The sequence below is a fragment of the Condylura cristata genome, unplaced genomic scaffold (assembly GCF_000260355.1).
Source record: "Condylura cristata isolate star-nosed mole 26May11 unplaced genomic scaffold, ConCri1.0 scaffold00036, whole genome shotgun sequence".
Lineage (NCBI taxonomy): Eukaryota > Metazoa > Chordata > Mammalia > Eulipotyphla > Talpidae > Condylura > Condylura cristata.
Window position 1 is genome coordinate 8,414,657 of NW_004567137.1, and position 26,681 is coordinate 8,441,337.

Consider the following 26,681-nt stretch of genomic DNA (forward strand, 5'->3'; position numbering starts at 1 on the left):
CATATACCAGAGACATTCTGTGGGGGTGGAGTGGGGAATGGGATCAAAAACGGGAGAGGGGGGAGGGAGGGAAATGCACGGGACTATGGTGGTGGCACAGGGGTGATTTGGTGATGGGAAACCCACGGGGATTACAATCGAGACGGAAAAAAAAATGTGCAAAATGATGTAAAAATAAACTTTGTAATAAAAAAAATTAAAAAAATAAAAAAAAATCTTTCAAAACAAAGCGGTATGGTAAAAACTGAAAAATACAGACAAGTATAACAGGATGCAAATGTCACTTTTAATAGTAGAAAATTACTTCCTGATTTTGCCTTTTGACTTTGGTGACATCTGTGAGTCACTGAAGAATATTCTAGATCAGTGGACAACGGAGGTGAATAAAGCTCAATTAACAGTCCTGCATGAGAAGTAAACTGCCACTCTTCCCAACCCTTCCCTGCTCTCCAGTATCTACTATAGTTGTGTTTTTCAGGTTTGTAAGACCATGGACCCAACATTATACCAAGAAAAACATATCTGATAGATTCAGAGACATCCTAAATCATAAAGCTGACCAGAATCAGCAGTTACAACCATGTTCCTGCTCATTCCCAATCAACCACATTCATTAAAGAACACTTACTTACAAGCCTGTCACCTTGGTCTCACTACTTTTAAGCTCCTTTCAACGCCACTATGCACACAAATGCTTAAATAGCCTTAGTTATCCATGTCTTCTCCCTACACACTTGTTCGTCATCTAATAACCCTTCAAGCCACCATCTCAGTCCCAGACTCGTTTCCCTGCTTTCGCCCTAATGTGAACACCTCAGTCCCCCATAAGGCAGCCAGTACTCCCTTAAAAGCCAAGTCCTATCCCACCATTCACTTGCTCACAACCCTCAAGGGACTCTAGACCCTGTATTAACCTTTGACAAACTTTATGTTCAAAGTGCAAGACGTGGTCTGCTGTTTTTTCTAACAAGGTTTTTCTGGAACACAGTCAGGCCCATTTATCTACACGTGGGTGCTTTCCTGTGAAATTATTTGTGGCTGAGCCCTTAAGGCCCACCAAATAAAATAAGACTATTTCTACAGGAAGTTTAACCCTGTCCCGAGCCTTTGCTCAAACATGTCCACCTTGGAGAGAACCTCCGGAGTGGTGCCAAGGAAACAGCAGCCTGGCTGCCTCCATGGCTCTACTTTTCTTCAGAGTTCTCACCTCTGACTCCAGTTTTTTACTGTGTCTCCCTTACTCTCCACTAAAATGTACATTCCACTCCATACACACAAAACTACAGTGGGGATTATTAATAAGAGCAAAATTAATGCATTTTAATCCTTACTTGTCCCTCCTTTTTATGCTCATTTGGTTTTTCACTGTCCATTTTGAACAGAAGGCAAAACTTAAAAACAGATGTATTAAACACATATAACAGTGAGAAAATATATATCTCCTATTCTTCTTAAGATTTATTTACATATGCATACAAAACCTAGGGTGTAGACCAGAGGAGCAGGGTAACCCCTGCACCACCAAAGCAGCTCCTATCCCCAATTTTTGTGCAAGCTTAACTCACATTAAAGTAAGAAGTCAGAACAAATGATGAATCCATAGCAGGTTCTTATTTTTTTTTAAAGATTTATTTATTTGTGCATACAGAACTGGGGTGCAGGCCAGAGGCTCAGGGGCGGTGAGAGGCTTCACCAGAGACAGAGTGGGGAACAGAACAGGCAGATGGACGAAGTACACTGCTGAGGGGAGCAGCGGGCGGGTCAGGAGAGGTCTGCCACGCCATGTGGTCACCTCCGGGACAGGCGGGAATTGAACTCATGAGGAAGTGGCTTTAGATTCTCAGTGCAGTGCTTTAACCCGCTGCGCCACCAGAGAGGGCCAATGTTCTTATTTCTAATGATGTAAAACTTCTGATTTCTGGTCTGGCATCTAAAGAAACTTGGAAGTCATCACTGCCCTAACAAGTAAATAGCCAAACTACCACTCAACAAAACAAACTCACTATTGATCCTCAGAGAACTGAAGTCACACAGTTCTGCCCCCCAAAACTGGAGAGACAAGAGACACGATTACAACTTACCAGAGCTGAAGCCTCCATGGGAACCAGCTTTGGGGCAGGAATACCTACCCAACATGGAATTGACAGAATGCAGGAAGTTCACTTCTCAGAGTAAAAAACTCAAGGTGACCCAGCTCTGGGGGGTCAGACTTCTCTGCACAAGTTTACTTCCAGGTACTCTACTAGAAACCAAGAGAAAAACTATCTGCTTTTAAGAGGAGGGTGAACTTTTAGCTATTGACAAATCCTCCCAAAGATGTACTGTAATCCGTAATGTAACCTATCTTCAAAGGAAATTATCTTAAGAGCCTAACCATTCAGGTTTTTTTTTATCAGAGCCTAGCTAACCTGAAGAGGATTTAGGTGTGAGGATGCAGCCCTCACCAACCTGAAAGCAGAAACACCTGTAAAGTTCCCAGCCAAGGCACAAGTTCACCTAATCACACCCACACAATGCTTCCCTCTTCACATCACTGCATGTTTACCACAGTTTTTACCATGTACCTCATGGCCAGTTTTCAAAAAAACAATAAATATACCTAAAAAATATGTCAAGATGAGATAGGACATCAGATCTAGATTTGTCGGTCTATGGCATACATACTGGAAGTTATCAGCCTGGGAATTTAAAATATGATGAATATGTCAAGAGACTAAGTGTTAATATGCTAATGGAAAAGGACACAACCTTCAAAAATAGATATAATGTAAGCAGAGAGAGAAATATAATCAGAAATGCTAAGAGTCAAAAAACAGACAAAAAACATGATGGGCTCATTAGCCAAGTGTATTCAGCTGAGTATCTGTGCAGCTGAGGATCAATAAAAATTTTCAGAACAGAAAAGAAAATGAAAAACACATGTAACAAAATGGAGCCGAATGTGGAAGAACAAAGAACATGGACAAGCACAAAGGTCTATGTGAGGAATAAGGAATGAACAGAAGAAATATTTGAAATGATAAAACTTGAGAAATTCCCCAAAATGTCAGAACAAAACTTAGGCACAGGAAGCATAGAGAGGATCAATACCTAAAATGCCTACAGCTAGCAGGATTTCTTGAAAGTGATCAGCAGAAGAAACAATTTTTACCTACAGAGAAGCAATGATCAGGTATTTCTTCAGAAACCATGCTATCAAGAAAATCAGTGTACAATATTTAAAGTGTTGGGGTGGGGGGGGGAGTACAATCATGCTTCAAAAGTGTAAGAGAATAACTTTCTCAATAAAATAAAATAAACCCGAGGATATGTTTTACCAAATGACCTGACTTGTAAGAAAAACAAAGAACTCTTTAGAGAGAAGGCAACAGCATGGGTCAGACACTAGAGCTATGTAAGGAGCGAGCATTATAAAATGAATTGAGAAAATATTTCCAATGGTTTTTTATTGTGTTTCTCTTGATGGCTGTTTTAAGTCAAAAGTAATTTCAATCCCTAAGCAGAGTTGCATTAACAAGTGCAAATGAATGGAAGCATACAGGAAAAAGATTAGCAAAATTTGGTTATTTCCTTGACACTAATTATGATGTATTCTTTCAGAAACGCTTAATTTTTTAACAGTCTTTAAAAAAAACATTTAAATAATTAACCACTTATCAAAAAGGCATAGTGGTAAAATCTCTGGGTTTAGAATCAGGCAGAATTGGTTCAAACTTCAACCTCAGCAACCTCCTGGCAGCACAGTCTTGGAAAGTTACCTGAGTAACTCATCTGATCTGTAAAACAAAAATAGTGAAACCCTTATTTCATGTTAACTGTAAGGATTAACTGCACAGGGTATGCTCATTCACCCAGCCCAACCAGCTACTTCTAAAAGCTTAAAGGTCCCATTATAAACATTATGAACTTCTGTATCAGAATACTTTCATGTTTTAGCTTAAGAGTAACCAAATATAGAGCCCACCTGTACTAAGTACATAAAATTTGTAGAGCTGTACCGTCACCATTTTTGCCTGTCTTACATTTATTAGGGGGGAAAAAAATCTTACCCTATTATAAAAACCTCTTAAAATGAGGGCAAAGGAATTAGAGATCAGCCCAAATATTTTCTCTAGGGAATGGATGAAACAAATGATCCAAGAGTGACTTTCACAAGTATCTCAACCTCTCCTCTTACCCTGGCACCATGGCAGATCCATAACCACATTCCCAGTGACAGAAAACCCCCACTGCACACACATTTCTTTATTCACTATGATCCAACTCTGTGAATGCTTTAACTTCCTAGCAAATGTAAAATTTCAATTATTTGGTATTTACTAAATCTACTTTGAATACTTGCTGCAGGTCTGAATTCCCTTTTAAATTTTATCAACTGTCCTAGCTACACCAAATTTCATTATTTCAAGAAAAATTCCCATGTTTTTAAGTGATTTGCACAATGTCAATGTCATAATGCTGAAGTCAGAAAAAGAACACACTTTTTTGGGCTTACTCATATTAGGCTTCTTTATTCCTACTTGGAAATACACCTAAGTAGGCCTTATCTGCCACTGTGAATATGACATACAAGGATAAGACCACCCTGAAATGCTTTCAGAATGCTTTTGTATTTACCTCATGAACATAAGCAATGTACTGTACTTTGTATTACAGTACTTTTTTACAACCCATTTTAAAAGAAAACATGTAATAAAATAACCAGGGCAACATAGAGCTAGAAAGACCACTTCATCTAGCCCTCCAACTCACTCCAAAGCATGTCTAAATTTATTTAAAAGATAATTCATTTGACTAGAACTGTAGGAAAACAAACTAATTTCCCCCAGAATATACTCCTGTATTTTCAAACCTTGCAAAGTTACTTTTCAGGAAAATGTAAACACTGTGAAAACTATGGTTCATCCATTTTCCTGTACCTCCCCGAGAGCAAGGCAGAGCATCATCCAGCACCACTTCAGCACGGAATGGCTTCTCACATACCACCAGGCAGTGATCAAGAAAATTGCTCATCATTCTCTCCCAGACACATTCAAAGGTCCTCCACTGGCACTGTACATTTAGCCCAAGTTTTGACACATGGAAATGCAGCCAACTGCAAGTCTTTCCTACAACTGCAAACCCTCCCACATTTGACTCCAGTGTCCCCTTCATTCTCCAGCATTAAGTGCAGTGTGGTTTTTAATGACTTCGCTTCAGAGGGAAGCTTGTCCTAATGCTCTAGATTTGGCCAAATGCTTTCTGTGCTTTTATAACACAGACACAGCTCCACCTCTAGACTACACATAGTACAGAACTTCATATGTGATGACAATCTTCACCCTACTTCCAAGACTGGAAAATGTGAAAAGCAGTTTCTTTATTAAATACTAAATACATACTGGGCACTAAATGTTCACACAACTGCACTAAACTCCTGTGTTTTTGAACATACTATTTCTCTGACAAATTTCCTGACTTTCCTGTATCAAAGCTGAAAGTCACTTTCTGGAACATCACTTATGGCTACCCCAAAAGATGTTCCCTAATACTCACCATATATGTGACTTTGGAAATGTCAGTTAACCTGCTTCCTCCACCATAAAATTGAAAATATCAGTTTGTTATTAGGAACCAAGGCACTCGGAACGGTCTGGAATCTGATCAACATTCCAAGATATGATGTTAATGCCTATTTACCCCATGGTGTTGCAGAAAAGATTTATCTCACTTAAAATTGCTACACAGGATATAAAGGGCAGGCAGTTGTTTTTTTGTTCCATTTTACAAGCAACTATAACCACCACTGATCGGCACCACTCGCAGTCTGTTCCACGGAGGATTTACTTCCTTCTGCTCTGTTTGTTCAAAGTATCCAGGGACCTGCTCTGACTCAAGTTCAGACTCTAAAGGAAGTTTACGAACTCTTCATTGGAGGTGAAATGAACTCAATGGATCAGAGAATTCAAAGAAACTGTTAGTCTCATTAATGTTGTTCTATTTTACATCATTTCCACACTAAATTCAACTCACATGACACCACCACTAGGTACCTAATAAGGGCCCCAAATATAAATGATCCAAAGCTTAATTCACCACTGTTCACACACTGTGATCTCTCCCATCACTACTAGGATAGCAGTTTCACCGTACCACTACCAGATTGAGGAAAAAAAAAAAAAAAAAACCACACCCTAGATTGTTGATTCACTCACACCAAATGCCAGTGGCTCTCCAAACCTACCTTCAAATGAATACCCAAGTTGCAATTTTTAACCCTGATTGCTGTGCTTGTTTCAATCCTCTGATGATTTTAGGGGCCTTCCAATGAACTTCCTGTCTCAGCCTTTGCACTCTCACTCTGAATCAGAGTAATCCCCTAAAAATATAATTCTGATCCTACCTTTGCTCAAAACTCTGCAGCAGCTTCCCAACTTAAAGAAAAACCCCTTCACTCCAACCATGAGAAAACGAAAATGCAATTATTTTGTGCTTTAACAACAGCATAAGGAACATTTGGGATGGGGCTGACACCGTGGAAACCAGTCCTAACACTCTTGCCTGATACTTGCTCTCTTGGCCAGATCTCTTCCCGTGAATACCTTTATGACTTCAGTTCTTCAGGGTAGGCGCCAACTACCCTACTTACACTGCATAACCATTCACTTTTTGTGCTTGCCCTATTTTCCCCCAGCATTTACACAAGATCTGCTATGTTATTTTACAGATCTGAACATTGCTAGTCATGTCCCAACCCTTGATTTTTAAGTTCCCTGAGTCCAATTTTTGTTAGTTGAGTCCAATGCTAAATCCCTAGCACCTAGAGAAGTAACTTTGCATTTTGCAAATGCTTAAAATTTTAGTTTTTAAAGCTAACAGTGAATTTTATAACATCACCAATTTAACAGCAACAAATTTCTTTGGTACGAATACTTCTAACCTCTCCAATGTATGGAAATAGCTAGACTTCCAAACTAAGGTCTCTCCTACCTTAAAAATCAGTATAAATTATGATATTAAGCAGGTTGTATTTTTAAAACAGCCTTAAGTCATATCTTTAATACTTTCCAATCAAACTCCAGAATCATAAATATGTTTTAGTAAGTCATAATTACTTTGAAGCCAGAGAATTCAGATCTTCAGTGACTCAGTAACTACTCAAAATACAAGCCAAAAAAGTATATAATTATTACTAAATAAGCACAAAACGTAAATACTTACGCAATTATAGGCCCATTTCAAATCATTAGAGGGAAACAGACTAGAAACTAGCAGGAGGAAACTGGGGAATTAATAGAAGTGTCCCTTGTGTTCATTATACAGTTATATCCATCTGTCAAAACTCATTTAATTGAACTAAATAGACTGAAAAATACTTATCAAACTATGTTAAGATGAGAATATTCTTGTGACCACATGTGATTGGAGGGCTTCTTGTTATGCAAGAATAACCAGGAAAACTAAGCTTCATGAGATTTCTTCCAATAACAAGAACCATATTAAATGATTTTGAAGAAATAATTAAGACACTGAAGGTTGACTGCAGTCTGTAAGCCATGCTCATTCAAAGTGAAGTCTCATTTTAACCCCACAACAAATCTTCTCAGCTAAGTGGTAATACCAAGCCAGTTTTAGAAATGAAAACAAAAGTATACAAAATGTAAGGTACTACTTCCCCCAAATTAAAACCATTTATCTAGCTGAGAATTAAAAACCCAAGTAATTCATAGATTTGAACCACTTTTTCACCTCAGATTGAGTAAAATTTAAAGAAGGATTACTTAAGTATTGTATAATGCAGGGGAAATGTATTGATTCAATCACATCCAGTCAATAATGGGAGTTTATGTTAGTTCTACCTTTAATGAAAAATATTTTGGCAATATCAAAACTTACACAACTAATGCTTTGCACACACTAGTACTTTTAAGTCAGTTAATAGTCCCTTCTAGGAAACTACAGGATAGAAGTATCTTTTCAAGCATTTTTAAAAGGATGCAGCTATATTGTTTATATGGCAGAAAATCTGTGCATTCTCTGTAACAATAATGAATGATTAAATGATTTACATACATTACACTTGCCCATTAAAAATAAGGTCCCTGGGGATGTCCTGGGTAATGGTCAAATTACCATTGGGTGCACAATAACAACTTTGACAAGCAAAGGACAAGTTTTGGAATGGTTGCACAAAATCTCAAATCTGGCGTCCAGAGAAAGGTTATCAGTAGAGTTAGTTTTCGCTGCCACAATTTTTTACAGTATCAATCCCTTCGTTTCACCAATTCTAATTGTAGTAACAAACAACTCTCTTTAAAACACTGTAAGACAAATGTGGAATGAAGCGGCCATTGAATTATTTTAAATAAAAATGAGACATTTGGGATGATTTAGTGGAGGACAAATATGGAAGAAAATACAAATTAGACTGAGTTCTGTAACTTCTAAAACTGACATTTATGACATTTACTACAATCTTTTAAAATTGTGATGGCGGTAATAAGACAGCAAAGTCTAACAACCAACTAGCTGTTTTAAACTGATATTCAAGAATACACAGATGGATGGGCCCGAAATCAATGCTCCAGGTACACAATCTACTAGTATTATTCCCAATCTATACACTTCCCTACCAAAACATGCTGTTTTTCTAAAAGGAAAGAGGCCTAAGACATGTAGCAAACTTAAACAAGATCCATTAGCCATCAAATAAAATGAATTTGTGAAATGGTTTTAATACAAACAAATCTATGGCAATTTCATAATGCATTTGTAAGATTTACAAGACAGGTTTCTCTTCAGCAGAAGCATATAAACTTTCAAGAGAAAAAAAAAAAAAGATCCTCTGGGGGACAATATTCTAGAGCCAAGACAAAAGAATAAAAAAAAAAATCAGACTCTGGGATAAAAAGCTTTCAAGAGTATTATATAAAAATCATATTTAGGCCCTCCCTGGTGGCGCAGCGGGTTAAAGCACAGCACTGAGAATCTGAAGCCACTTCCGCATGAGTTCGATTCCCGCCTGCCGCCTGCCCCGGAGGAGACCACATGGCGAGCCAGACCTCTCCTGACCCGCCCGCTGCTCCCCTCAGCAGTGTACTCGTCAGTCTGCCTGTTCTGCTCCCCACTCTGTCTCTGGTGAAGCCTCTCACCGTCCCTGAGCCTCTGGCCTGTACCCCAGTTCTGTATGAATAAATAAATCTTTAAAAAAAAAAATCATATTTAATAGCTGAGTTCTTAATTTAAAAAATAATGCTCCTCTGTAAACATGAGTGAGGAAGTTTTTAATGAAACCAAAATGGTGATGTTACAACTGAAGGTGTAAAAACTGAAACACTAAAAACCCTTTACATTGAGAATGTTTAGACAAAGAGAACAGTTACACCGGGACATGGAGTTATTTAACAAACCAGTTTGCTTCAACTTTACTAGTGTTTTATGGCCATAATTTGTCAAAATATTTTGCTGTAACAAGTACTCTCGTAGAACTCTCAATCAACCAATATTTAAGAAACTACTGTGTGCTATGTATCATGCTGAAGACTGGTTATAGCATGAAATGCTGAAAGCAACTTCATAGTGTTGTTAACACAACGCACCTTTATTTTCCTCTTTTTCTGCAGAACAGTTTGGTAAGGTGGAAAATGCTGGCCTAGGAAAAAGGCTGAAGATGGAACTCCTGCTGAAACCAACTAATTCTTAATAATTTTGCAAAGAAATTAAAACTACATTAGAACCATGTGTTGGATACCACACAAACTAAATTTTTAAATGTTTAATAAAAATGATATAGTGTTTCATTACATCTCAAAGCTGCCACAGCTCATGACTATTAGAAATGACCAGCACTGCAAGACATTTGTATTAAAGCTGCAGTGGAACGCTAGTCACGTTCCTCCAATTCAGGAAGTCCTCAACAATCAAACACCCAAAACACACATACAGGAGTTACCTTAATGTTATTTTCTTCCAAGAATTGTTTTCTACATTTTGTAGAATATAAAAGTATTTTTCATGGAAAACACCCAAAATATATACCCCTTTTCTCCTCTAAAAAAAAAAAAACACATTCAAATGACATATACGACTTAGCTCATTTTTTAAAAAATCTACATGTTACCACCTACTTACAAATTCACCAGTCGCTACACAAATGTGTCAGCCTTTCATTGAGAATTTAGCTAAAATTCATTTTCCTTTTAGAGAGCTTATGTAGAGGAACTAAAGAATTTTTGAAAATGTAACTATATAAAAAATATTCCCCCACCAACTATGTTAAAGACTTCGATCAAATTTTCCCATTTCTTATTTTATTCAAGCATGTAACACTTTTATTAACAATGTATTAAAAAATATTTGAAATAGCAAACAACAAAAGATGTTTTAAATAACTATGGCAAATTCTAACCTCTTAAGAGTGCTTGCATATAGAAAATGCTTTATTAAGGTGTGAAAGGGATAAGTTTACAGTCAAAGGTTTACAGACACGATTATCAATGCCTTTAAACGAGTTTTTAAAAAAAAGTTAAAATAAGCATTGAGAGTTTACTATTATCCATCTCCGTTTCCTTCCACCTGAAATTCAGAAGTTAATTTGTTTTCATTTTAGGGAAGACATATATGAAAAAGTAAGTTTATTAGAAAAATAAACAACTTTAAATTTTACAATACTTTCCACTTCCAAAGTTCTTTGAGAGATGTGCCTTATGGTTTAAACACAATCTGATATACAAAATCTCATTTAGCCCTACTTAGTAAATCAAAATACAAAACACAAATGGTGAAATTAATACGCATTAAGAAACCCAATATAAAAGTTTAGGAGAAAAAAAAAAAGCACCATTTGTTCCAACTTCCTAATATGGCAATATTTACTATAAACAGTTTAGTAAACAGTTTTCACAGCAATTTAAAGTACTGGCTTATTGCCAATGTTAATACGATCATATTAAAATGCAAGTTGTGTGGTCTTGGTCTACTTTTCAAAAAAAATATTGTGATTGTATCATGGATTGGAAAATTTAATAAGTTAGACAGTAAATTTAGGCTTATAGGCCACTAAGATCTCACTGCTCAGTTACCACAGGGAAAAGGCAGAAACAAGACATCTATGATGGGGATGCCAGTAAGCTGTGGGTAAGTCTGTTGAACAAATACAGTAGATTCTGAATTATAGCTGGGTAGATATCAGTAAAACAACTTAAATTTTCAAACTTATCTCCCAATCATAGTTGCATGTGTGTATGCATATATACATACATGTCATAAACTATTTCAATTCCATATTCTTTTTTGGTATGTTAATAATAGTATCAGACCAAAGTCAGATAAGCAGCAAGGATTATGAATGATCAAGTACTCAAATCGTTAACCAGAAAATGTGGTTTTGACATCTATTTCTTCACAATGAAAAAACAAGCTTATTCACTGTGCCCCTAAGAAAATATTAGATGTGTATTTCAGATGTTGTTTTAAAATTTAAGTGAAATTGTTACAATTTTGAAGCTAATGTGATTTGCTTTGTTTTATTAGAAAAAATACTCAGGCAAGGTCTACAATCATCGGTCAATTAAGAATTACAAGAACATGAGGCAATAAAAAATACAGGTACAAACTATATATCTGAAAGACTTCTATTTGGCAATTTTTAAACAAATCAAAATTTAAAAACAACAAAAGAGATTGCAGAGTACTTTGTAGATACAGAATAAAGCAACTGATGAAGTGCTTAAGCAAAAGGAAAAATTGTAAAGAAACACACTGCTTTTCTTTTCATTTTAAAAATAAAATCACATTTACTACAGGTCATATGGATAATACCCTTATTAAACAACCATTCCAGAATGTCTTATAGTAGCAGTGCTTCTATTTGCACTTCATTTAATTTTATATGACTCATTTCATGTATATAACTCTTTACCCCATTGTTAATGAATAAAGTCTCCAAAAATTTTTACTATTTTTTAAAGTAAATGAGAAATGATTTATGTATCATGGAACCTTTCCCATTTTGGAACCAAAGGCTTAATTCTATATTTTTGTCTATTCTTTCTTTAAAAAATTTAGTGTAAAAACTGCTGGTTTTTATATCGTAGTAAAGTGAAAACTCCTCAAATCAGGAGTATTTTCTGCAGTTTGACTGCATATAACCACATACTTTACAATATGTCCTTCCAACAGTAAGGAAATAATTGATTTCACAGTCACTGTCAGAAATGAGTGCCATAATTCTATTATGGGTATAGGTCCTCCCTCAAAGACTTTCTGGAAGGATGTTCAATGTGTTTTGTTCTTATAGATATTAACAGTAGTACATAGTCCCTTAAGTCTGTAAAAGACATCTATTGTTAAAGAAGGTGCTTTATTAACAATTCCTCTGGCAGCACTAGTGAATTACAATATCCTTCAATATTATTTCTACCCATAATATATACATTTAACTTTCATGCCTCTAGAAAAACATCTACAGTACATTTCATAATATAAAAATATATTACAAATCTGCTGAATTATTTACAAGCAATGTTCTATTATCTCTATGCAACATTTGTTTGATACAATACTAACAAGTTACACATATTTCCATTTCTGTAAGTAAAAAAAAATCCATATGGCTTCTTGCTTACCAAGCAAGAAAGTGATTTTATTTTCCTTTCAAAACCAACTTTGGTGCGTAAAGATTCTGTTTGAAGATACTTAAAAAAAAAACAACAAAAAATACAGTTTTTCTTATATTAAAAAAAAACAAACATAAATCAAATGTTTTCCTCAGAAAAAAAAATTAGAGTCTTATATAGGTTAAATGAAAACATGAAGATTATTCAAATAATTTGAAATAGAGGTTTTTCAAAAACCATTGACAGATTAGAGCGTTAGATAGGTAAATATGAACATACTGTACTCCATGAGAAAACCCTAGTCCTGAAAAGGGAGCCACCAGACATACTGCAACACTCTTTAACAGAAATGTTCAGCCCTAATTCGATAGACGAATTTTTAGTTGATTGCAAATGTCGTTCACTGTTTGCTTAAATACAAATTGAACACTTTTCTTATCAGAGTTCTGCAAAAGAACACAAATGGCAACCAATCACATCTATTTATCATAGTTGAAAGGTAAATTATCTCTGATAATTTTCATTGTTAAATATTTCCTAGTAAGACTTCAAATCAACAGACACTGTCAAGATAAACATCCTTACAGTGCTTTTGGAATTTGTAAGAGCACATGTTGATAATTGTTTTTCTCTCCAATATGAACTACTGTACTCACTACAGGGGGAAAAAAGCAGCTTAAAGCAGCAAGCATGCAAAAGCCTTTAGAAGCTGTTCCACTAAGTTGCCAGAAGAGTGTTTGCTCAGTCTCCCACAGTACCACTCCATGAAAATGTGGATATACAGTAATATATTAATATATTCCACAGAAGAGCCTACTTCATTCACAGAATGTTTACACTAAGCATAAATATTATTCTAAATACTGAATTTAAAAAACAAAACAAAACAAAAAAAAAAAAAAAAAAAAGGAAGGGGATTGACTCTAATGTGCAACTTTTACTAAACCCATTGTCAGTGACTAAGACTGCAGGTGTCCCCGCTTGTTTGCTTTTATGTATTTATTTATTTTTTACCTCTTCAACCTCTTCTGCGGCATTGTTCTAGGAAAAAAAGAAAAAAGGAATATTCTTTTATTCAAATAAATCAAAAATACACTGAGTACTAAAAAAGATATTTAAAACATCTGTTGTATGTAAGTAATGTGATCTTTTTTAAAATTTATTTCTAGTCTCACAAAAGGTACATTTAGTTACATAATGTAGCATTTTAAGAAATCATTTTATAGACTGCTAATGTGTTTCTTTTAAAAAATTCCATATCCAACACATCTACCTTAAACACTAGTACTTTAAAATAGACAGGTGTCTAAAACCTAAGTAAGTTCTTTTTAGCCTCATTTTGATGTGAAATATATTTTGAAAGGTTTGCCATGCTTGTGAGATGTTCTTAAACAGCAAATTTCTCCTAAGAACAAAGTAAGTTTTTCCACATTTTACTTAATTTCACAACTCTTTCTGATTAATCTTCAGATACTGTTATAGCCAAGGCAATCACAGTAAGATCTACTACCCTTTTCCTCCTTAGGGTAGACTCAATCCTAATTTCTTAGCAGATGCATGGAAGTTTAGTGCCAAAAATAAATGCTAAGATGGGGGGGAGGGCGCGCGCCGGCACACAACAGAGCATGGATGTGGGGAGTTGAAGGAGGATTACAGTTAAAATTAAACCCACATACATATATACAATGAAATATTACTCTCAGCAATCAAAAAGAGATAAACTCATGCCTTTTGTAGCAACGTGGATGGAGCTAGAAGGGATCATGCTTAGTGAGATAAGCCAGAAAAGAAAAGGAAAATACCAATGGTTTCACTCACAGCAAGAGCATAAAGGACCAGGGGGAGAAAAAACAGAAATAATGAAGAACTATATACCAATGACATTTAACGGGGGTGAAGTGGGGAATGGTATCAAAAAATGGGGTGGGGGCAGTGCACTGGACTATAGTGATGGCACATGTGTGATTTTGTTATGGGAAGCCCGTGGAATTACAACTGAGATGGAAAAAGGCAAAAAATGATGTAAAAATAAACTATTGTTTTAAAAAATAAATAAATGCCTGAGAACAAAAAATTAAATCCACAAATGAATTCCAGGTGTTGAAAACACCTTCACTAACCACAAACGAAATGAGCAGTTAACTGCAGAAGTACAATTTGAGAACATGCTATCAATACTCCCCAATTACTTTTGAACATCAATTCTGAGCCTAAAAGTTATTTTATTAGGTCTCTTTCACTAAAATATCTAAATTGCTTCCTATATAGCACAAGAAAAACCAGTGTGAGTAAAGCAGGTTCTGAGTGAAAAGAAGATCCAATGAGAGGGGGTGAAGAGAATGAACAACAAAAGCACAAAACTGAGTCGTCATCTTATAATTAAGAGATATCAACCCTCTAAGGGATATTTACCAGTTCTAGTAGCAGGTTGGCACTCCCAAAATATTGCTCTTTAAGAATGCTAATTTTAATTACTCCTTTCAAAGAATAAACAGAATAGGCTCTAAATAGCATACCAGTGAATAAAGAATATTCAATTATTTTTCTTTAAAGAGAAAGGTACGTCATGACTTTCTCTTATTTTAGGGAGCATTATGTCTGAGTCATCTCCTTGAAAGTGTAGAGTAGGGAAAATTCAAGTCTCAATGTTTCTGCAGGCCAAGGCCCATAATGTTAGAATTTTATTTCAGGAAGGTGTCTCATTACAGAAATTCTATTATATTGAATAACGAATTCAAAAGCTGAATGTCACAGCATGGTCAGAACCTTCAAGCGTTTAAGTGCTTATCCAAAGCATTACACAGACAAAATACCTAGTAAATTATTTAAAAAACAAAAAGTTTATTAAAAATAACTTTTAAAAACTGGTTTTATAGCATTTCTAAAATCACCCTAGTATAGCCTCCCTGGTGGTGCATAGGGTTAAAGCTAACCACAGCATGAGTTCAATATCTAGCCAGGGAGTGACCTGTATGGTACAACAGACCTCTCCTGTCTCACTGCCCTGCTGCTCCCCTCAGCAGTGTATTTCGGTCAATCTACCTGTTCTGCACCCCACTCTGTCACTGGTGAATACTCTCACCACCCCCTCCTCTGGCCTGCACCCCAGCTCCTATATGTGTAAGTAAATGAAATTAATCTTAAAAAAGAAAAAAATCAGTAGGATATATCATTTGGATGGAGGGCAGTATGGAGTCTGGTCAAATACATTCTGTGTAATCTAGGAGAAACTCTTGCCTCCATTTACCAGTCTGTGAAACAAGAGTTAACTCCTACTCCACAGGGCTGCTGTAAGGATGAAGTATATGTAAAGCTCCGGAACAAAATGACTCAGCACTCAGCCAGAAAAGCTAGTCTCCTCTCTTTTACCTGTCACACCCCCATACCTTGAAATGTACAGCACACTAAGACAAAACTAAGATCAGAAAAGCATTAGAAAATCTTTAAAATACAATATTTAAACTGCTTTTCTGAAAAAATTTGGGAAGCATGTAAATTTAAGGAATTCAACCATCTTTTGGTACTTAGGACAATGCTAAAAATGCACTTTATTTTAAAATACTGTGTAAACATATAATCTAAGCAACCTAAGATTTATCTGGAATTAAAATATCATATTAACTTTACCAAAATGTTATCAATCTTTGTGGTATGATTTCCACATAGAAAGTTTCAGAAGGCAATATATGCTTGGAACTAAAACTCAATGCTTAATTTTCAAAATTTTGGTAGACTTCAGATCAAAAATCCAAAAATAAAGCATCAAGTCAAGAATTAAATTACCTGTATATGTTTGGATCCAAAAGCAAGGCAGTATCTTTGGGTAGCTTTGATAAATGAACTACTTTAGTTTTTAATTGATGTCGTTCACTTTCATTCACCCATACATCAGGTAGACTATGAATTAAAAAACAAGAAATAATTTTACATTTTTTTCTTCATTTACCTTCATATTCCCCAGTCCCTTCTGCCAGTTTGACCACTTTGGTTAACAAATTCCTCAGAATTCAAGGACTCTCAGCAATCAACCTAGCCAGGACAGAATCCTAGTTAAGTAATAATAGCAGGCTGTATTTTTAAGCAATAATCTGGGAATGAATTAGCAACTTCTGGTGGCAAAGTCAAGAAACTCATGAACGCATACTAGACCACACTACTTATTGTTTAGTTTCCTGAGTAAAATTCATTCTAGAACTTGAATTAATGAATATCTGACAGCATACATTTTTATTAAATATTAAGTAAAAACAAAATTCAAAAACAGCATTTGTAGAACTCATCAGTTTACAAAATACTAAGAATACAGACATTTGAATATTTTAAAACCTTAATATAAAATGAACAAATTAATATGAAACACATGAACTCCCCAGAAAAAGGAAACAAGGAGTCAAAGAGCTCCTTGTATCCACTGACCAAATTAGTAAATTCACCGAAGATAGGAACAGTTTAAAATTTATCTTAGTAACTGAAAAAAAAAAAGGGCAAGAATGATAATTAGCCAGTGTTAATAATAAACCAAAGCAATAAACTCTTTATTTATAGATTATGAATTGGTCCAAACTTCCAAGAAGGCACTGTCTATTCCATAAATAAACTTTATGTAGCCATTTCAAAATATTTTACAGTAGTATTTCCACAAAATTTGGGAGGAGGAAGAAAGAGCAAGGAGGAAAAAATGTGGTGGCAGGCTTATAATCACAAAATTAAAATAGCTAAGTAGATTTCTACACTATGATATGCAAAATGGATTATAAACTCCCAAATCTAATTAAGAACTCACATTACATTACCATCTCCTTAGAATGGAGTATAGAAAGAAACACTTAGAAAAAAAGGTATGTACTCACAAGGATGAACAACATACTGTTAATGTTTGAAAAAGTAAATATGCATGATAAGATTGATCCAAGTCATTTACAGTTACTGTATTCATGGCACTTTATCCAAAATACTTATTTTACCTGATCTTTTGCAATATGGAAAAAAATGTAATGAATGGATAAAGAAAGAACTAAACATGAAGTATTTTAATTAAGGAAGGTCTGAGGCAGAAGTTCTCTAGGAAGGTGATCACTAATGTGACCTACTAGAAAACTAGTTTGTAGCTTTTTCTGTAAAATTTCACAAAATGTTGTAAAATGTTAGAACTTTAAAAAGTTATTCCAAAAAAAGGCACAATTGATGCTGTTTACAAACTGCTTACAGGACATTAAGTATCCTAAAAATAATCACATCCTAAAAATAATTTTTAAATGCTCTACTTTAATATAATACTAGTTATAAGTTTCTACTGTAAACCAAGTACTGTAAGACTTGCACAAGTCATTTATTTCAATCTTGACAACTTTAAAATGTTTTGAAATTTAAGAATTGTTTTACATGTTAATTCAGTAACAACTAATTTTTCCAAGATTTAAGCAAAATACTTACATGTCTTCAGGCATCCAATGAAGCAAAAGTTTTATCTTCCCAGAATCTTCTTTTCTCTTAGCTATTACCTAGTGATATGAAAGAAATCAATAAAAAAATAAAATATATTGAAAGCATTCTATGTTGAACAGTGACATTATACTCCAAAAATCATACAGTTGTGTAAACTAATGGAAAAATCAACAAAATTTGAATTGTAAATATTCACGTCCTGGATTGAGCTACCATCCCAACATCCTACTCTCTTCCCTATTCTGCAGCAATTTCATCTTTGATACATTTTCACAAGATTAAGAAAAGGAAAAGCTAAGATACTTTTTACAGCTAAATATTCAATCTACAGATATGTATTAAACTGAAAATGTTCTTTAGCTATATGCTAACTCTGTAGTTTTAGTTAGAGTGCCAACCAAAATTCCATAAATTTTTAAAATATTGCTATAAAGGGAAGCTTCTCTATTAGTCTAACAGAAAGTGAGGTATGTGTTATTTGCTAGAAGAGAAGGAGCTGTTTGGAGGTGGCTTCATGAACATTAGCCTGATATTTAGGCTCAACTTCAAAGAATCCACGTAAGTTCATTCTGAAGAATAAGTTTTACGTGAAAAGCTGTATTGGTCTTGTATGGTATTTTGTAACTCTCACAACTTCCATATTGAAAATTAAGCTATTTAGTGCTTACACTCTAAATCTCACTTCTTTTTATTAAGGTCCAAACAGCCACACAAAATGCTATGTCATCCTCAATGAATTGAGTAAAAACAGCATTTTATAAACATTTTCTCCCCCGCTATTTAAAAACCTGTAGTTGAGTACCCTAATTCTTGACTTGGCAATAAGACTAATTTATTTAAAAAGAACAAAGACAAAATGGAAGATGCTAAGACAAAAATACCTCTATAAAGAAATAAGATATAAAAGCAACCAAGCATAGCAAGCAAATAGATTAGTAACCAGGATTCTGCTGACCTCTTCTGGAGAAGGCTCGAAAGAAATTGTTTCAATTAAAGACCAGGACAAACTGTACAGCAAAGTACCTCCTTACATATGTATTTTTCTACAAACTATTACTAGCATGGTTATTCCTGCAAAACCTAATTTGATAACCAGATATTTTAATTATTTGGTTAGGTCTGAACATGTGGACTACCAAGAGAAGTGATTCATTCTGTTTCACATATACCACCTCCATCAACACTTTCACTCATTCAGGGAAACGCTTACTCTTGTGTTCAAAGAAGGCCTTTTTCACTATGGATGCCTCCTTCCTTTCCATTCAAGCATACTTCAGATTACACTCTACCTTTCTGATGTTTCCCTCGCCAAGGTTCCCCTGCCTCCCCAATGTCATCTGGGAGAGCAAATCATTTATTGCTCAGTTTCTCAACGATGGCAAACATAGGTATGATGTTCTTCAATGGTCTCACATGTTTTCTATAACTAGAAAAATTATTTTCATCTTCTTTCCAAGCTTCCAAATTACCACTATTTTAGTTTTTTTGTTAAGTGCATGTGTATTTCTGTCATGGAGAGTCTTAAGGATTTTATCACAAGGAATTGCTCCAAGAAAAGTGCTCCACTTTTTTATTCATTAGTACGGTGTTTGTAGAGATACTTAATCATTACTAAATACTATTTTCATCAGATCAGCTGCACTCTAAGTCATTAAATGTTTGTCAGTCTCTATTCTGTGGGGGTAGAGTGGGGAATGGGATCAAAAATGGGGGGGGGGAACAGAGGGAAATGCATGAGACTATGGTGGTGGCACAGGGGTGATTTGGTGATGGGAAACCCGCGGGGATTACAATCGAGATGTAAAAAAAATAAAAATAAAAATGTGCAAAATGATGTAAAAATAAACTAAAAAAAAAAAATGTTTGTGAGTCTCAACTCTCAGTTTTCCCCTCTTCTATTCTCCATTTATATTTAGTTCCCAGGTGATTGTCCCAGGTTTTATACCTTTACCACCAGTAAGTTGAAAATTCTTTACCATCTATTTACATGAGCTCTGCAGAACGTTTCAAAATTTCAGCCTTGATCTTCCTTCTTTCCCAATCTGCTGCCACCACCGTCTACTAAATAACAGCTCCACTCTTTGCTGCCAAACCCAAAATCAAAGAAGTGGTCCTTTCCTTTGGTTATCATACCTAACATCCAATTCATCCATAATTCTTAACACTATTTTCAAGAGATATTCCTAATTCTCTGCATCACTTCTACCTCACCATTGCAAGTCTTTTTTCATCTGAAAGCACTGATCCTCCATACAGTCAAAAATCTGTTCTCCACTTTAAAATCTACTTGCGATCAAGATCAGTGAGTTTTTCTAGGGCAGGCAGTGGAAACAGATGAATTAATTACAAAGGTACATCATGAAATTTCTCAGTGATGGAAACATTCCATAACTTAAAATGTGAGGGTGAGTAGTTTCATAGGTGAGTACAACTTTCAAAACTCACAGTGCCATCAATGGGTGCAGTTTATTATATCTCAATAAAAATAATTAACAAGCCCTCCCTGGTGACACAGTGGGTTAAAGCACAGCAATAAGAGGTTAAAGCCACTTCAGCATTGAGTTCGATCCCACCTCAGAGGTGACCCACATGGTGTGGCAGACCTCTCCTGACCCTCTTGCTGCTTCCCTCAGCAATAAAAAAAGTCACATAAGACTACAGCTATCAAATTCTTTCAATAGCTTCCCATCATATGCAAAATAAAATAATGTTAAGATTCTTCCTATTATCCATCTGACTCAATTCCCTAGTTCCTCTGCCTAACTCATTTTCTCTGGTCACAATGGCTGCTTCAGTTTTTCAAGCATATGGTATGATGCAAAGTCCTCTAATAACTGAACAACATGCCTTCAATTTCCTTTAAGCTTTTAGAATTGTACTAATTTGTTCTGTGGTTCATGTTTCTTCCAACAGATTCAATGGTGTATGTACCATTGCGCAAACAACAAATTCACATCTTTCATGTACTTCTATCTCAGATAATATTCCCTTTTCTTTGTGTCTAATCACCAAGCTTCTTGCCTTTAATTTTGTGAATCAAAATCAAAGTTGGGAATTTTGAATGGAAAGGTAGGGATACATACACAGAAGTCAAAGGGAAAAAAACCCTATTATAGGAGGTAGAAAAAGTAGAGATTCAAAGAGGCAACAATGATATCCAACACTACCCTTGTTTATCTAAAATCTCCTGAATTTTTGACTAAAGTGTAAATCTAGGTTGATTTATATTTCAACAGCCAAAAGTAAACAATCTCCTTTTCTGTATCTACAATTCTTTACTCTCACTCATACCCTTACCAGTCTAATTTCCACCATTAACAATTCTACTGGATACATTAAAAAACTGTGTCCTACTGTTCTTTTGTTGTTATAAAACATTTCATTTAAATATTATAGAAGTTCTAACTCTGAAGCCATAAAAGGAATATGGGTAGAAGTTCATAAACCCTGATGGGTTTACAGTTACCACAACTGTACTATCACAGAGACACAACCTCTGTAATCCCTAATTTTCATGACCTGAAAATTTTAAATTAAGATGACAGCGACAGTTTGATGCTAACAGAAAGCTCTCAATTTAATTTCATAACATCTGATAAATTTGCCTTTAATTATGTCATGTATGTCTTTAATTTACTCCATTAAAAAACCCAGTCCACATTGTTTTGCCATTTCATTTTAGACTGAGATTTTATTGCTTAAAAAATTTTATTGCTTCCTCTTTCAAACTTCTTTGGAGAACAGCTATAGTATTTTACTGTTCAAATCCTATGCTGATTATCACAAATCTATTACATTCTCCTAGGCTTTAAAATGAAACTCTACCAGGTACAAACAGCAGGGTGGGCAGTTACTTCTTTTTACATCCCCCCCCCCAAAAAAGTGGGGGGGGGGTGCAGCACAGTGTGATAAGAGACAGAAATAGAAGTCATCAGCATGTACCAGAAGTTAATAGGTGATCTATAAGGTACAAAATAAAAACAGACAAATAAGAAGTCAAATGATGAGAAAGCAATGGAGGTAAATGAGTTTATTAAGTAAGAAGGCAAAAGTAAAAATAGAAAACTAGACTAACTATACTGAAGGAGTAAAAATATTACAAGGAATTCAAAACAGTTATATTAACTCTGATCTTTGGTATTTAAATTCTTATGTATTTTAAACGTACTATACCATAAAAAATAAAAATGGTATTTTGGATGTTAGCAGCCAAAATTAAATAAGCTGTTTTACTAAGGATTCAAATCAGTAAGATTTAAGTCCAAAATCTACCTCTATTTCACATACCTACACCAAACTACACTGATTTAAAGATGACTAGAAGATAAAATGCAAGAGACGGCCCTCCCTGGTGGCGCAGCGGGTTAAAGCACAGCACTGAGAATCTGAAGCCACTTCCGCATGAGTTCGATTCCCGCCTGCCGCCTGCCCCGGAGGAGACCACATGGCGAGCCAGACCTCTCCTGACCCGCCCGCTGCTCCCCTCAGCAGTGTACTTCGTCGATCTGCCTGTTCTGCTCCCCACTCTGTCTCTGGTGAAGCCTCTCACCGTCCCTGAGCCTCTGGCCTGTACCCCAGTTCTGTATGAATAAATAAATTAAAAAAAAAATCTTAAAAAAAAAAAAATGCAAGAGACACACAAAGAGAGTACTATTAATTCCTATAAAATTAAACTGCTGTCTTTAAATTTGATATTTTTCTATTTCTGCTGAAAAAAACAAAGTAACTGCTGAATAACAGTCACTCAATATATATATGCCCAGAGCCTACTATGAATCAGGCATAGTTCTAGACACCAGAGCTATAACAAGTAAAACAAAAATCCCCACCTTCATAAGCTTTTTTTTTTTTTTTTTAAAGATTTGTTTATGTATACAGAACTGGGGTATAGGCAGGGGGTGAGAGGATTCACCAGAGACAAGAGCAGGGAGCAGAACAGGCAGATGCACTGAAATACATGGCTGAGGGGAGCAGCAGGCATGTCAGGGGATGTCTGCAACGCCATGTGGGCCTAGGATTAAACTCAAGCTGCAGTGGCTGTGGTAGCTTCATAGTGCTGTGCTTTAACCTGTTGTGCCACCAGGGAGGGCCCTTATAAAGCTTCAATTTGATAGCCATTATCTTATTTTCTACTGACCACAAACTTCTGATGTACATTTTTGGGGTGAGGAAATATATCCATCACACACTCACAAAAAAAGTGAACAAAGAGGATGCTAAAGTTCTAATCTTGCAACAACAACAGATCAGAAAAGACACCCAGTTTACTTAAGGTCAGAGTTTGGTCCTCAAACTTGGGCTTAGCAGCCCAAATATCACTGAACACTCTTAAATAGCTCAAACTAGCGACACAATAATTCAATTAGTCATGTAACATAGACGTATGGGAAATATTTACATGATAAACAACCGTGCACATTTTTCAATATTAGTGAAAAGCAAAAGGTTTTGTGATGAACAAAGGTATTTTGTTATATCCTGAGTAATTTAGAAATGATTTGGAAAGTCAAAATACACCAACTTGAAAAACTATGTATATATAGTTTGATGGGGGGGGGAATCAAATACTTACAGTACTATGAAATACAACACTGTGTCCCTTCCCTAAACTTTCTATATGAGCTGAGAGGTTAAAGCATATGGCTCGATGTCTTATCGCATCCAGTGTTTGTGCATCGAAGAAATCATGTGGGCGTGCTAAAAGTCAATACAAAAGAGGTAAAGAATATTTAGAAAAGTGTGTCCCAAACAAATATTTCATCTTTCACAAATATACATCCTAACAATGTTGAAACAATTATGTATCTATCTTTGTTTTCAAAACAGTCTAATTGACAAAGATGCTAAAAAGCAAAATTCCAACAAATTTGTGAAAGTAAATTAAATCTGTGCCTCTAGTTCTGCCCCTTCGGGTTTTAAGGCCCCACATTTTAGTTACCATCCTTTTCATGTAAGTTCTTATTTGATTCCAGCACCTCTGGAGCACCAGTTGTGGCATTCTAATAAGCAAACCCACATGTGCACCACAAAGAGATTTCACAAATAGTCAAACATAATATATTTCATCAATATCCTATGTTCATATGTAGTCAGAAATTTTCCAAATTTGACAAAGAAATATTGTTATTTGGAGGTCTGTCAGTTTTTTGATAACTCTAAATACAATCTAAGAAAATTATAAATATACTTTTGAACACCAGTAACTCCTCCAAAATTCATTCTAACGTCCAACTCTACCAGTTATCAGCTGTCCGACTTCAGACAATTACCTTAAGCTACCTTACTAATTTCATTATTTATAAAATGGAGAAATAACAACTATAGATTATGATTAAGAAAAACAACTGCATAAAAAATACATTAAGTCAAACAGTAATTTACATTAAGGAATTTATACTACTTTCTTAAAAAAATAAACTCACAAGCTCAGAGTAAGCAACTTTTAGTACTATCACAACCAAATTATGTGTGAAAGATTTGATTTGATGGAATATTTTGTTTTCATCCCACATTATAAAATTGTGTTTTATTCTTAATAAGGAAAATTTATTATTTCTGAACTGTGAAACTTAGATATATGTAATTTCTCAAGATTATCTGTAATTAATATTTACTTTTACTGACAATAAAGAAACAGCTTACTTCCCTGGTACAGCATTCAGGCCTGCATACATGATGATTTACCACAATGTGTGGTCAATTTACCTGTACTATTCATCATTTCTCAGAACAAGTACACAAAACCACTAGAGCTTTTCTGGGGTGATGATTTCAATAGTTGGCATACTGAATAAAACACCTAGATAACTCTTTTCTCTTGAGATTTTCCTCAAAAAGAATTAAACAAAACATTGCCTAACAATAAGGAAGCAGAGCCAAGACTAAAAGAATGCAGTGAGAATGGGTTTATCAGTAAAATAAAAATATGTGGCATCTATAGTAGAAAAAAGTAAATTTTACCTAATGCTGAGAAATAAATCCCCTTCAAAATAGATCTGTCGGACCAAAAAAAAATAGGCACTTTCTCTATATTCACCAAATATACTTTTTTCTAATTAGGGTAAACACTTAGAATATCTTCTAAATTAGACACTCTCTCCTCATTCAAGATCAAACATATAAGTCATCAGTTCAATTAAATCCATAATAACAAAAGGAGCCCGTATTCAAAACTTGAGGTTCTATACATAAAGACCTTACCCATGTTGTTCCCTATTAAAAATGTCAAGAACATAGTCCCAAGGCAAGGAAGGGTTTGGTGACCTCTGAGTCACATGAAAAAGCCACTTCTGTTTTACTTTTTCATCTTGAAGTTTTTCAATATTCCTCCCAAGTAACTTTCTTAACTTGCATTATGTTAGAGTTGGGTGCCAAAGCACTTTTTTTTTTTTTTAAAGAAACTATTTTCTATAGTTCAAAATCATACATATTGTGTAACTAGCTGCCATCCCCCTACTGAATGCAAGGATGATATGATATGATGGTAGATTTTTCTTTTCTTTTTTGTAGTTGTCCAACAGTCCTTGATTATCCTCTTCTGCATTTTTTTTTGTGGTTTTATTTATTTTACATTGTTGCTCATTTTTGGACAATATCTGATTTCTCCCCTCAGTTATAGCCCCCATCACATCACCCATAAAACATCATCACATTCCCTCCACCTAGTTTGATTCCCCCTCCAACCTTCCCTAGCTATATCTCAGATTTATACTTTGCTACTTTTATCTTTTTTCTCCCAATCCCTTGTTTGTCTTCCATATATTCACCCCATAAGTGAATCCATATGATGGTAGATTCTTAAGTATATTGTATCTGGAGGTGCAAGTATACAGGAAAATCAAGCAAAAGTAGCTCACTGGTAGCTCTCTAAGCAAAGGGCACACTTGTGCTTACTGTATACTATTCTTTCCATTTTAAAGTATGTACAAATAGGCCCTCCCTGGTGGCGCAGTGGGTTAAAGCACAGCACTGAGAAGCTGAAGCCACTTCCACATGAGTTCGATCCCCGCCTGCCTGGGAGGTGACCACATGGCGCAACAGACCTCTTCTGACCCGCCCGCTGCTCCCCTCAGCAGTGTACTTCATAGATCTGCCTGTTCTGCTCCCCACTCTGTCTCTGGTGAATCCTCTCACAGCCCCTGCACCTCTGGGCTGTACTCCAGCTCTGTATGCAAATAAATAAATCTTTAAAAAAAAAAAAAGTATGTACAAATAAAAAATAATTTAAATAAAATGTAAAAATTGTGTGAGGCAAAATTACTTATGGTATTCTTCTATGTGTATTTTTACCTTGTCAATTAAAAAAGACCTTTATGGATTACACATGGAAGATACTAACAAAAAGGTTATTTTAATATTTTGCTCAAGGTATGTGTATTTTTAAAGAAAGGATGAACCACAGGAGTAACTCTGCTAGCTCAAATCACAGCACTGTTTTAATACTAAATGACCACAGTAAAGGCCTTGAATCTTTTTTTTTTAAATATTATTTATGCATTCAAGAGCTGAGGGTACAGACCAGCGGTACCGGGGGTGAGGGGCCTCACCAAAGACAGAGTACGGAGCAGAAGGCAGATCTACTGAATTATAAGGCTGAGCAGCAGGTGGCAAAAAGAGGTCTGCTGCACAGTGTGAGTCATC

At 35.3% G+C, this 26,681-nt stretch overlaps 1 protein-coding gene across 3 annotated transcripts in view; it reads right to left on the reverse strand.

The window, feature by feature from the left end:
• Nucleotides 1-3,459: 3,459 nt before the first annotated feature.
• AEBP2 (AE binding protein 2) overlaps nucleotides 3,460-26,681 on the reverse strand; it is a 65,862-nt gene continuing 42,640 nt past the window's right edge. The window contains exons 5-9 of one of the 3 annotated variants that reach the window (XM_012732910.1): nucleotides 23,614-23,738; nucleotides 18,030-18,097; nucleotides 16,380-16,493; nucleotides 13,611-13,637; nucleotides 3,460-3,776 (exon numbers count right to left, since the gene is read on the reverse strand). In XM_012732910.1, the coding sequence (XP_012588364.1) occupies nucleotides 3,755-3,776; nucleotides 13,611-13,637; nucleotides 16,380-16,493; nucleotides 18,030-18,097; nucleotides 23,614-23,738 (356 nt within the window). In that variant the 3' untranslated portion in view covers nucleotides 3,460-3,754. Of the gene's footprint in view, nucleotides 3,777-10,303; nucleotides 13,043-13,610; nucleotides 13,638-16,379; nucleotides 16,494-18,029; nucleotides 18,098-23,613; nucleotides 23,739-26,681 lie in introns of those variants that run through there. The other 2 variants (XM_004693231.2, XM_012732911.1) reach the window with 2 other exon arrangements.